The 14,244-nt window shown below is 40.5% G+C and overlaps 1 protein-coding gene across 1 annotated transcript; it reads left to right on the top strand.

Annotated features, from left to right (window-relative positions):
* Positions 1–570: 570 nt before the first annotated feature.
* Positions 571–13,681, top strand: LOC139309918 (vomeronasal type-2 receptor 26-like). Its single transcript, XM_070934101.1, has 4 exons — positions 571–1,305; positions 6,974–7,186; positions 11,402–11,528; positions 12,771–13,681. The coding sequence occupies exons 1-4, from the start codon at positions 571–573 to the stop codon at positions 13,679–13,681; spliced, it is 1,986 nt and encodes a 661-aa protein (XP_070790202.1).
* Positions 13,682–14,244: the final 563 nt, after the last annotated feature.

Here is a 14,244-nt window from a genome sequence, read left to right as displayed (position 1 = left end):
GAGCAAGGGGGAGAGGACTGAACCCTGAGGTACCCCACAAATGAGGGGTCTTGAGGAGGACCTCTGCCCCCCCAAACAAACTGCGAATGACCCGAGAGGTAGGAGGAGAACCACTGCAGAACAATGCCCCCCACTCCCAACCCCCCGAATCGTCGCAGTAGGATACCATGATCGATGGTATCGAAAGCCGCTGAGAGGTCAAGTAGGACCAGAGCAGAGGAGTAACCCCTGTCCCGGGCCCACCAGAGATCATTCACCAAATGATCGCAAATATGATTTGCATATTGATTGTTATTCTTTTTTACATAATTTGTTTCTCATCTTCCATTTTTATATGAAGTTTTTTTTAATGTTCTGTGTTTTATACTTTAAACAATGTCTAATCAACAAACTATTCTAAGATGTTTATCAAAACAAAGTTGGATTTATTAAAAAAAAACAAAAAACTAATATTTTAGATTTGATCTAACCCCAAATATAACACAGCATTCTTCCTTGCTTTTCCAGATCAGTCACAGAATTGCTTCAGAGACTCTGAGTGATAAAAGTAAATTCCCTTTTTTCCAACAAATGCTTCCCAAAGAAGGTTTTCAGTATTCAGGAATTGTTCAAGTGCTCCTCCACTTCAGATGGACCTTGATTGGCCTCCTTGCTCCAGACACAGAGGAGGGAGAGAATTTCCTGAGAATTTTTCCTCCTTTGCTTGTCAGGAATGGAATTTGTGTCGTTATATCACAACAATTCTCGATGACTGGATATCCAGCACCCTTCCGGGATTCTAGCTTTTCTCAGTGGAAACAAGTCAATGTCTTTGTTCACTTCACAGAACACATTATTGTTTCAAGCACATTTTATACTTTTCATCTAACCCTTGACACTTTGTCTGGACCCATTGGAGGGAAAATCTGGATCACCACAACTTTGGGAAACTGTTTAATACATCATCATGGATATCACAAATACATCCATAGTATTTGGAGCTTTGAATTTCTGCAAAAAACAAGCCCAAAATATGACGCTTTTGAACCCTTTTCCCCTGTAGACTCCCAGTATGAAGACAAGAATTTTCAGTGTTCTTTTTCAAAGCATGTTTATTCTGTCAAAGGCCGGAAAAGATGCACCCAAAAAACTCTAGTGGAGACAGAAGATGAATTGAACGGGATGTTCATTGAAAACAGTGATTCTGTTTATTTTATCTTTATGACTCTGGCCCACGTCTTGAAGGCTGCATATTCGTCTAGATCCTGGGGGAGGAGGAAGGAGGCCCAAGAGACACTGGAGGCTCCAAGGCTGCAGCCGTGGCAGGTATGGGGTCCCAACAAGGATCCAAACTAAATTCCTCTGGAGAAGGACTCCATTAGAGAAAGAGGGGGATCATATCAACCACCTTGTGCTACAAAAGGCCAACAGATCTGGCCAATGTAGTTGCTCAGGAGATAATTTACCAAGGAGCTGGTAGCAGATATATTTTGATATTAAACACTTCTAATTTTAAAAGGGTGATTGCATTTTTAACAATACTCCTGTATGTACAGTTTGTGATTAGCACTGTAGAATTTTACTTTTATAAATTTGAAGGAGACCCTGAGAACCACTGATGGTCTGAGTCAGGGGTGAAATCTACTTACCTTCCCTACCGGTTCAGAAGTACACGTGCTACACACAAGCATTCGCTCCGTGCATGCATGCGCATCACATGTGCGTTTGGACCCTCTGTACATGTACAAATCCTTCTGCACATGCATAGAGGGTAAAAATCAGGTTACTTCCTGGTTATAACCAGGAAGTAATGACATCTGGGCGGGTGGGTGGAGCCTCATGCTGCCACTGCTATTGGTTCTCCGAACCACCTGCCCCCGCCGCTACTGGTTCGCCCAAACCGGTGCAAACCGGTAGCATTTCACCCCTGGCCTGAGCCTCAGCTGGGTTCTATTTTCCCAGTGTGAGTGGCTTATGAATCATACTGGAATGAGGAAGGTAACTTTCAGCTATTTATTCCTGCAGAAATAGAGCTTCAGGCTTGGGACAGAGGTCCATTTCAAGTACTCTGAATAAAAGTTAGCTCAGAACTTTACACAAAATGTCCCTTTATTCTTCACAACATGTCAACATCTTCGAGTTCGCACTTGGTTGATTACATTTGTCCTTTTTGGTACAGGATTACATTTGTTGTATTTAGTACAAGATAGAAAAAAAAACTTTCTAATCTTATTATTCTCAGGAATTTCTTGCTGCATGTAGTTTGTCAGTTTTGGAAGGAAGCTGGCAAAGAGGGGCACATAGACAGCCTGGTGGGTAATTTAATATAACTTTTGGTGGCTTGTTTCTACATAACATGGTCACTTCCTGGCTGACTTGGTGTTGAAATGTTATTTGAAACCTTTTCTTATGAATAGTATTCTTTTCCTATAGATGTTTTTTTCCTCCTCCTCCTCAATAAGGGTGGCCGATATCCCCCAAATATATGGGAGGGGGCATTCTGCTCCCTTTTGCCTTTCAGCTTCAATCCAGGAGTCTCAGAAGATTAATTCAACTGCTTAACATGCAGGAAGCCCAAATTCGAATCCGAGTAAGGGTAAGGGTATGGCTAGCTGATGAAAGCTAAAAAGCTTGAAATAGATCTATACTGGTCTCCCTTTATGTCTTTATCAGCAAAATATAAATTTGGTGTGTATATGTGTGTGTGTGTGTGTGTGTGTGTATGTACAGTATATATATGTATGTATGTATGTATATGTATGTATGTGTGTGTGTATGTGTGTGTGTGTGTGTGTGTGTGTGTGTGTATATGTAAAAAGTTAAAATCTCAGGTGTTTTCCCGCATCATTAAAAGTCTGCTAATTGAAGTACTTAAAATCCTGGCTAAAATCCCAGCTTAAAATCCTCCAAAATCCCAACAAAACACTTTGTAAGGTCTTTTGAGACTCTGGCTAAAATCCTAATCAACACTTTAAAAGTTTTCTTTTTGGCAACGTTTTGACAAGCTCTCTAACTTGTCATCATCGGGCCCCTACTTTCAGTTTAGAAACTGTGGGTATGTTGCAAGATCGGAGTTGTCGCTTTTCTATGTTCGCTGCTGCTGACGTATGCTGGTTAGCCTCCAACTCTGTGTCCAGATTGGAGGGCAGCAGTTTTTTCTCCTGCTTCATTATCCTAGCTGCAGCCTGACTGCGTGTTAAAGGCCCAGCTTTCTCTGGTTCCCTATTACTAACTGTCAATTGCAAAGACGGAAGGATTCTGGTAGGCATCACAACACCGCTGATTGCCTGTTGAGATCTCAGCCTATCTTCTGGCTCGGTTCTCTCTCTCTCCCTATTGCTAGCTATCATCTGCAAAGAGGGAAGGACTCTGGCAGGCATTACAACAACACTGGTTGCCTGTTGGAATCTCTGCCTATCCTCTGATGTTAAAACTCGAGTTTCCCTCAGTGCAGGTCTCCAAATACTTGATAACCTAGAAGCATCATCACGTCTATTCATATTCTGTGGCCTCTTTTCAATTTTGATAGCCTCCCTAATTATTCTCTTAGTAAGATGTTCCTCTTTCACCACTGTTCTAGTATTGTTGAAGTCGATCTTATGACCCGTGGCCTTCATGTGTTGTACCAAGGAAGAAGTTCACTCTTCTTTTTTCACTGCATTTTTGTGTTCTTCTAAACGCATACCTATTTGTCTATTTGTCTGTCCAATGTAAGATGACTGACAGGAGGCACATGGCACTTCGTATACCCCTTGATTTTCCAGCTCAATTTTATCCTTGGGGTTTCTTAACATCATTGATATTTTTCTATCTGTGCGGAACACCGTTTTTATTTTGTGTTTCTGTAATATCTTACTAATTTTATCGGTGGTCCCTTTTATATAGGGCAGGATGGCTTTTCCCATATTCTGTTCTTCTTCTTGGGTTTCGCTCTGTCCTGATGTCCCTTGCTGGGTTATACTTCTAATTTTATTTTCGTGGAACCCATTTGCCATTAATACCTCTTTGAGAGTCTGAAGCTCTGTTTGTACATGTGCCTCATCTGCTAGACGTTTAGTTCTAGTAATTAAAGTTTTTGCCACTGAATTTATTTGCGAAGGATGATGGTGTGAGTATGCATTTAGGTATCTATTTGTGTGTGTCTTCTTTTGGTAGACACTATGTCCTAGGGTGCCATCAGTTTTCTTGTATATTAATACATCTAAGAATGGGAGTTGATTTCCAATCTCCATTTCCATAGTGAACTGTATCTTTGGGTGCATGTTATTCAAGTGTACTAGAAAATTGTCTAGCTTGTCTTTTCCATGGGGCCAGATGACAGATGTATACACACATACATACACAGACATGGGGCCAGATGACAGATGTATACACACATACATACATATACATACATATATATACCTGCATATCTTCTTATATATATAATGTTATTGCTTTTCCTACTCCTCCTCTAGGATTTAAAGGGGACTTTCCCTATTTGAAGGATTCCTTTATTTTATATTACTCATCATTTTATATTCCTACCAATTTAAATTTTTATTAGTTTATCCAAGTATAAAATATAAAGAAAAGAAAAGATGTGAAAAACTAAGAAAAGAAGAAGGGAAAAAAGAGATATAGTGTAAAGGGAGAAAAGAAAAGAAAAGAAAAGAAAAGAAAAAAAGAAAAGAAGATAACAAGATTACAGGTAATCTCTGAGTTCCCTCAGCAAACATTCAAAGTTCCGAATGTATGAATCTTGCAGCACCACAGCAGTTGTTTGCCCATACGGACAACCGCAGAGACTCTTCAACATTTGTCTTGCCTGGTACTTTGCTGGCCACAATGGAACTCGGTTTAGGCCCGCGCAAGCCTAAATGGTGCATCGGAGGGCTTCTGCGTAACATCTTTCAGTTTTTTGAAGAGTGCTAATATATGTCTTTCCCTTCTCCAATTGCAACACTGTGTTACAAAAGGTGTGTCATGATCCTGTCGGAGTCTGAATCCGAAGGGGAAGATGAACAGCTGACAGAGAGTGAGAGAGTGGATCCGTTAGCTGTGGAGGAAACTGAGGAAGTGCAGAGGAAACTGGGCAGAGCAGGGGAGAGGTAGAACAAGGGAGAACGGGGTTCAGATGAGGATCAAGGCCCACCCCCTCCTCATCCTAGGCAGCGCAGGGAGGAATGGAGAAGAGAGTAACGTGGGTTGTGTGGCTTACGAGAGAGGAAAGGGACCCGGTCCTCTTTACAAGGCACAGCTGCTAATGGAGTTTAAAAGGAGAGGCAAATGGGAGGGCCGGTTGTTGGGAACAAACGCTGAATTCATCTGGTGCTTATCTGAGCTCCCAGCATCCCCGCAACTGGTTTGATTTACTGCTGTGCTACTTCACTTCTGGAATTCCCTAGTTTGCTTGCCCTGCCAAATTAATTACTTTGTCTTGCCTTGTTGGATTTTTAGTTGAAAGTTTTCTCTTTACAATGTTTGGGACTGAAGTATTGTCAGCCAAAGACTATTACAAGTTGGTGGAAGAGCTCTCTCCAAGCCGGAGAGTTGAAAGGGACACTGGGGGAACAGTTGGTGATAATAAAGGGACTCATATCGGTTCTCTGACTGTGTTGCCTTTGTGTCACATCCCGGGTCATCACAAGGTGCTTCCAGATTCCTAATTTTCAGCTCCTGTAGATCAACATGGCTCTTCTTAAAGATGAGTAGTCCTTAATGGTACTACATCCACATGGAGAGAAGTAAGCAGTGGGGTACTACAAGGCTCAGTCTTAGGCCTAGTACTCTTCGATATCTTTATAATTGACTTAGATGAGGGAATAGAAGGGGAACTCATCAAATTTGCAGATGATACTAAGCTGGCAGGAATAGCCAACACCCCAGAAGGCAAGCTCAAGATCCAAAAAGATCTTGACAAACTTGAACAATGGGCCCTATCCAACAAAATGAATTTCAATGTGGAGAAAAGCAAAACTTTACATTTAGGCAGGAAAAATCAAAGGTATAAGTATAGAATAGGTAAGACCTGGCTCAAAAACAGTAACTGTAAGAGGGACCTTGGAGTCCTAGTGGACAATCACTTAAACATGATCCAGCAATGTGCAACAGCAGCCAAAAAAGCTAATACAATCCTAGGTTGAATAACCAGAGGCATAGAATCAAGATCACGTGAAGTATTAGTGCCACTTTACAAAACCCTAGTAATACCACACCTGGAATACTGCAACCAATTTAGGTCACCCTACTACTTAAAAGATGTTGAGACTTTGGAAAAAGTTCAGAGAAGAGCAACTAAGATGATCAAAGGCCTGGAGACTAAACCATATGAAGAACAGCTGCAGGTTTTGGATCTGGCTAGTCTAAAGAAAAGAAGGGGTGACATGATAGCAGTATTTATTCTCCAAAGCACCAGAGGGCAGGAAAAAGAAATAATGGTTGGGAACTAAACAAAGAGAGAAGCAACCTGGAATTAAAGAGAAACTTCCTAACAGTGAGGACAATTAACCAGTGGAACAGGTTGCCTTCAGAAATCATGGGCATTCAATTACTGCAGGTTTTTAAGAGAGACTGGACAGTCACTTGTCTGATATGGTATAGGTCCTCCTGCTTGAGCAGGGGACTGGACTAGAAGGTCTCCAAGATCCCTTCCAGCTCTATTCTATTCTATTCTATTCTATTCTATTCTATTCTATTCTATTCTATTCTATTCTATTCTATTCTATTCTATTCTATTCTATTCTATTCTATTCCATTCCATTCCATTCCATTCCATTCCATTCTCTTTCTGGTCTGCCCTCAAGACTAAAATCAGCTCCTTTGACCTCTTCCTTGACTTCATTATCCTTCTCTAAAGCTGATCCAGGTTTTCTGAAATCTTCTCCAAGCATGGTGCCTGCAAGGAGAGCTGATGCTTGAGTGGAGTTCATATATAACTTCATACATTAAAATACCAGGTTCAATAACAAACCTAGGTTTCTGTTTTAAAAATTCCTGGATGTTTCTATTCTAGTTCCATCCCTTTCTGGAGAAGAATGAGTTCTACAATCTTTCCCACTGGAAACTTTACCTGGACCATAATGGAGAAATAGCTGCAGATATGGACATTGAGTTCATGATGATTTCTCCTGAAGGGGATTTGATCAAAAGGAAACTGGGGAGTATTGAAAGACAGAGACTTATTATTAACGAAATTGCTCTTTCATGGTTGAATCTGCTCAACAAGGTGGGTCAAATGTTGCTATGTTTTCTCTTTTTTCTAAAGATTATGACCCATTTCAAGTGGGTTAATTCTAGTCACCATGGGGGATGAACCTTACTGGGTGTTCTGTCCTCACTACACGTGCAGCTCGAAATGCAGCTAAATCCACCTATCCTCCAAAAAAACAGACCATATGCGTAGATCTGAATGCTTTATTGAAAGAACAGGATATGGTGAAACTGGAAAAAATAGGGATACATACAATGAGAATCAGATACAAGATAGACAGTATTGAGTTACTGCTGAACATAACAATTAATAAATACAAGCAATTTAAATCTCATCAGCAATACTCTGTGTGTGGGATGTTGGTTTGTCCTTGGATGACCATGTGCCACAGATTAAGATGGATTCTTTGTGATTCTGCCTTCTCCAAATGCTAAAGAAAATGGAATCTGGCTTCCCAGCATGCACTTGTTTTGAGAGTGCTGCGGCATGATACTGGGAGTTGAATGTACAGAAGAGAAAACTGAACATTTTGTTAGATGGATTGTGGGGACTTTACTACTATTCACAAAGGTGTCCTTCAGATACCATGATAAGGAATATTCTTTTGAACTGATTCAGTCATGTCCAATATTGGATGCTGGGTGATTATTCTTCAGGATGGAGACCATGGATCAAGCTGGTGAGAAATAATCAAGTGCTGGCATTTGTGTTGCTAATAGTCTCAGGTTCCTTTAACCAGTGTCTGCATTAAGGTTTGGACTGAATCAGATGAAATATAGTCATGACTGGATAGAGGTCTTGTTGGTCCATGTGAAAAATAAGCCTCACCTTGTCCAGGTGGAGGAATGCCTCTCTTGAAAGATTCTATGTTTTTAAGCAGGCCAAATCTGGCCAGAGTTATCCATATCTCTCTTTCACCCCACTGGGATAAACAATAGGACTTCTGCTCCTCTGAAGAAGCTCCAAAGATGTCCATGTTTCACATGAAATCATAAAGGTTGTTTTGATGTGAGTTAATGCCCGGAACCTGGAAAACTGAAACACCAAAACAAAACTTTATTTTCAAGTTTTTTATTTATTTATTTTATTTTTTTACAAACATATCAATGCACGAACAGTGTGGCACCTGGGTACTATGCATTCTAATACAAATAAAACTAGTAAAATTAATCATAGTTATTACTTTCAGTCAACTTATATCTTTCTAATAATAATACACATTTATATTAAGTTGCAGTCTGTCATTATTCCATATTTTCTCTTGCTATTGCATTTATTGTATTATATAAATACAATATATTATATAAATTATATATATATACACTAATGTTCCCCCTTTCTCTTGTTTCTATCTCTAATTCTAACTTTTAATCATGTCACCCTTTATTTAAAAACGTTTTCTTTCTATCCTACCTAACTTGGATAAGATAGATGATTTCTCTCTTCTTCTTCTTTTTTGTTGCTGTTCTGATTTGCTTTTCTTTTTCTCTCTCGTTCTTTTCTTCTTCTTCTTTTTTTTAGGTAGGTGACATGACTAGAAGTTAGGTACAAAACATTACTTTGATTGAAAGAGAAGCCCTTCTTCATTTTGGAAATAACAAGAGAGAATTTGAAAGGAAATGCTACCACCGTGTTTCCCCGAAAATAAGACCCTGTCTTATATTTTTTTTGAACCCTGAAATAAGCGTTTGGCCTTATTGCCATGTGCTCAAAAGCCCGATTGGGATGTCTTATTTTGGGGGGGAAAGGGTAGATGAAGAGGGTACTTCATTTGAAAAACTCAGAATGCAATTTTTTAAATCTTTATTGTTAGCTACGTTAAGTCCCTCTGAGCAAAAAGGAGGACCCAAATTTAACTAATAAGAAACAAACCAAATTCCAGGGGATACACAAATCAAAGATGCCAGAATTGGAGGTTTATGACTTTCCTAAACAATATAAAAGGGATTCACATTCCATCTCTTGTTCATAGTTGTTACCTGCATGTATCTTGTATATGTTTGGAACAGCTAACCATTTAAGCTTGATCAAGATTAAATGCTATGTTACTCAAAAAAAAAGAAAGAGAGAGATGGGGGGAGGAGAGAGAGAGAGAGAAAGAGAGAGAAAGAAAGAAAGAAAGAAAGAAAGGAAGGAAGGAAGGAAGGAAGGAAGGAAGGAAGGAAGGAAGGAAGGAAGGAAGGTAGATTTGTCTTCCCATGCAAGTTGGTGTCCCCCTAACTGTAGTTCTTCAGTAGAAAAAGACCCAGATACAGAGCTGGACACAAGTCTCCTACTTTTGTCCCACTTGCTGAAGATGAAAAGATCCCTTTTTGAGGGACAGGTTCTCATGACCTCTCCTGTATCTCATCTCACCCCAGTTCTAAAAACTAGGCAGTCAGTTTTAGTCTTAGTTGAGAGCAGGGATGAAATCCAGCAGGTTCTGACAGGTTCTGGAGAACCGGTAGCGGAAATTTTGAGTAGTTCAGAGAACCGGCAATGCCACCACTGACTGGCCCCAGAGTGGGGTGGAAATGGGGATTTTGCAATATCTTTCCCCCAGGAGTGGGGTGGGAATGGAGATTTTGCAGTATCTTTCCCCTGCCATGCCACTAAGCCACACCCACTAAGCCAAGCCATGCCCACTAAGCCATGCCCACAGAACCGGTAGTAAAAAAAAATTGGATTTCACCAAATTTGGTTGAGAGCCATATGAATTGAAGAAAGAAACACACAAATAAAGAAAGCCCTAATTTTTAAGGAAACCCCCCCCCTTTAATATCATAATTGGGTGGTGGTTTGGGTTTACTTTCAAAGGGAAGCAGTTTTGCAATGTTTTATATACTCCAGAAGAAGCCTACCCAGATCCTACTCAGGGGTGCTATTCAGCAGGTTCTGACAGGTTCTGGAGAACCAGTAGCGGAATTTTTGAGTAGTTCGGAAAACCAGTAAATACCACCTCTGGCTGGCCCAGGAGTGCAGTGGGAATGGAGATTTTGCAATATCCTTCCTCCAGGAGTGGGGAGGGAATGGGGATTTTGTAGTATCCTTCCTCTGGAGTGGGGTGGGAATGGAGATTTTGCAGTATCCTTCCCCTGCCACGCCCACCAAGCCACTCCCACAGAACGGGTAGTAAAAAAATTTGAATTCCACCACTGATCCTACTGCTCCAAAGTTTCTTTCTTTATTCCAGTTTTATTTTATTTAATAACTCTAATATAATAAAATTTTAATAAATCTTTCACAATAATGTCTTTTCCAAAATTTCATGCAAAATAATCGTACTGTACTTTAAAATCATAGTTATGTCAAGAATGGAGACATTAGTAACAAGGCTAGGGGGGAAAAACCAAACTGTTGTCTCTTAAGGCTTAAATCTTTTCAATTTCATCCCTGCAGACTTTCTTAAGTAGAAAAATCCTTTATTTCAATGTTAGATGCCAAGAGCAAAGGGGAGTGAGTAAACAAATAATCGGCCAGTATTTATCTCTCCGAAATCTGTTTGGTGAACTATAGTCCTGGAGAAGACTCCTGTGAGTTTCTTGGACTGCAAGGTGATCAAACTGGTCAATCCTAGAGGAGATCAACCCTGACTGCTCTTTAGAAGGCCAGATCCTGAAGATGAAATTCAAATACTTTCTCCATCTAATGAGAAGGAAGGACTCACTGGAGAAGAGCCTAATGCTGGGAACGACTGAGGGCAAAAGAAGAAAGGGACGGCAGAGAACGAGGTGGCTGGGTCACTGAAGCAGTAGGTGTGAGCTTAAATGGACTCCAGAGGATGGTAGAGGACAGGAAAGCCTGGAGGAATGTTGTCCATGGGGTCACGATGGCTCTGACATGACTTCGCAACTAACAACAACAACAACAACAACAACAAATCTGTTTGGAATGAGTCAATGATTTCATATTTACTTCATAGAGCTGAGCTGGTGCAGTGGTTAGTGTGAAGTACTAGCTGCAGTTCAGTAGTTCAAATCTCACCAGTGACTCAAGGTTGACTCAGCCTTCCATCCTTCTGGGGTCAGTAAAATGAGGACCCAGATTGTTGGGGGCAATAGGTTGACTCTGTAAACCACTTAGAGAGGGTCTGTAAAAGCACTATGAAGCAGTATATATGTCTAAGAGCTATTGCTATATTTATCTAAGTGAAGTCCAGGAACTATATGGCTAATGTTAATGTCTACATCCATTTTCATGCATGCTTCGTCCCAAATTATTTCCTTTCGAATTCCTTATTTTTCTGCTTAGTCTCTCCCTCAATCCCAATGTGTGAGAAATTGTCATCCTGGGTTTGTCAAGCAGAAGCGAGAAGGAGAACCTATTTGCTGCTACGACTGCATTCCTTGTCCTGAGGGGACCATCTCCATTCATGAAGGTGGGGGACACCAAAGAAAAGGGCAGGTCTTGTGGAAGTGGATTCATCTGAAACACTGTCATGAAAGTACAAGTTAATAGACAGATTGAAGCTCACTTTTTTTGTTGTTATTTTTTGTTCTTGCCAGCAGCTCAGCAATTCGATTCTTATCAGCTCAAGGTTGACTCAGCCTTCCATCCTTCTGAGGTCGGTAAAATGAGGACCCAGATTGTTGGGGGCAATAGGCTGACTCTGTAAACCTCTTAGAGAGGGCTGTAAAAGCACTATGAAGTAGTATAAAAGTCTAAGCACTATTGCTATTATCTTCAAATTGCACAATTTCTTATATAGAGGGAGGTATAGCAGAAAAAACTTGACGGAGGACCTAGGAAAAGATAGGAGGGTGTAGCAGATTGGACAAGCTTCTCTACTGCCAGAAGAAAAATCTCTTCTGCTTTTTAGTTTGGATTCCAGATTATTTGCAGAACTAACATTTTTCCCCCCTAGCTAATTAGATTTCTTATGACTATACCATGTTGCTTGTATCTTTACAATTTATATTGTTTTATTTGTTTCCTAGTACGATTTGATTGTTTATTAGTAACCTATGAATATCACTAAGTGTTGTACCTTATGATTCTTGATGAATGTATCTTGTCTTTTTATGTACACTGAGAGCACATATGCACCAAAGACAAATTCCTTGTGTGTCCGATCACACTTGGCCAATAAAGAATTCTATTCTATTCTATTCTATTCTATTCTATTCTATTCTATTCTATTCTATTCTATTCTATTCTATTCTATTCTATTCTACTCTATTCCCTTCCCTTCCATTCCACTCCACTCCACTCCACTCCACTCCACTCCACTCTACTCTACTCTACTCTACTCTACTCTATTCTATTCTTAGATTTCAAAAAATAGGCATCCAGAGTCAAGTATATTAAGAAGTGCCATCTGGCAGGATCCAGGAAATGCACCTAGAAAGATTAATTGATTCATTATATACCTCTAATCATGTAGGTTCTGCAAATTACACAAGAAATAATTCAGGTTCCAGGACTTCTTCCAATTTCACAAACTATAAAGATATAGCTGTTTTTTTAGAAAATGATATTCTTCTTATCTTCTCTCTGTAGAGATTTTAAGCAATGTTTTTTCGAAAATGCTGCTGGTAACAATAGTGGTCACAAGAAGGTAGTTTGTGAAAGTACAGAATATTTTTTTAAAAATTGCTTCTTCTTTTTTTTGTTTACTCAGATACAGAAAAATGCAGCCAGTGTCCAGATGAAAAATATCCAAATGAGGACAGAATCCAATGTATCCCCAAAGTTATATCCTTCCTTTCTTATGAAGAACATCTGGGAGTCATTCTGGTCTCTTTTGCTCTGTCCTTGTTCTTAGCCACAGGCCTTGTTCTAATTATATTCATTAGACATCAGGAAACTCCCATTGTGAAAGCCAACAACCGGGACCTCTCTTACATCCTCCTGGTCTCCCTCCTGCTTTGCTTCTTGTCTCCTCTGATCTTCATTGGTCAACCAAGGAAAGCCACTTGTCTCCTCCGACAAACAGTTTTCAGCATCATCTTCTCAGTTGCCATTTCTTCTCTCTTGGCCAAAACAATCACAGTGGTGCTGGCTTTCCTGGCCACAAAACCAGGAAACCAAATGAAGAGATGGTTGGGGAAGAGCTTGGCTAACTCCATTATCCTTTCTTGTTCTAGTGTCCAAATTATGATCTGTTCCATCTGGTTGGGAATTTCTCCCCCATTCTGTGAGTTGGACTTTCACTCCCAGCCTGGAGAGATCATCCTGCAATGCAATGAAGGCTCTGTTTTCATGTTCTACATCACCCTCAGCTACATGGGCTTCCTGGCTGCCATCTGCTTCACAGTGGCTTTCCTGGCCAGGAATCTCCCTGGAGCCTTCAATGAAGCCAAGCTGATCACCTTCAGCATGCTGGTCTTCTGCAATGTTTGGGTCTCCTTCCTGCCGACCTACCTGAGTACCAAGGGGAAATACATGGTGGCTGTGCAGGTCTTCTCCATTTTGGCCTCCAGTGCCGGTCTGCTGGTCTGTGTCTTCAGCCCCAAGTGCTACGTTATTATTCTGAGGCCAGACTTGAATACAAAGGAGCATCTTACAACCAGAAGAAATGTACAAATGTGAGTTAGGTAATTTCCACTCTCAACACATGGCCAACCGGCCATTCCTAGAAATCATTCCAAGCTGTTCCCCTACATGAGCTGGGGCAACAATTTTGGTTGAAATAATTAACCTGGATTATCCAACTGGTCAAATTATATAGAAATAAAATAAGAGGGGTGCTGAAATACAGCTATATAAGAGTTTTACAAAAGAATTCTTAAAGAATTGAGAGTATCCATATTTGAGTGTTCCATAAATGTGGTGTAAGGGATTGGGCATAAATACTCTTTACTAAATTGCAACAGTTCATCCATCTTATTCTTCTGATGTGGACACTACAGAGTTATTTGGGTCATGAATAACAAAATAACAGAGTTGGAAGGGACCTTGAAGGTCTTCTAGTCCAACCCCCTGCTCATGCAGGAAACCCTTTACATAGTGCCCTGTGCATGCACGCACAAACTCCCCTCCCTTCCCCACTCCTGGCACGCGATAGCCCGGTAGGCTCATTTTTCTTTCTCACCTGGCTCCAGATCCTCTCTATGCATCTGGGGAGGGTGAAAACAGCCTTCCCCACTCCCTCA

This window comes from Pituophis catenifer, unplaced genomic scaffold (assembly GCF_029215685.1).
Source record: "Pituophis catenifer annectens isolate HBS135680 unplaced genomic scaffold, rPitCat1.0.hap2 SCAF_2, whole genome shotgun sequence".
NCBI classification, from domain to species: Eukaryota; Metazoa; Chordata; class Lepidosauria; order Squamata; family Colubridae; genus Pituophis; species Pituophis catenifer.
Note: the sequence above shows the minus strand (reverse complement) of the source record. Positions and strands in the feature narration are given on the sequence as shown.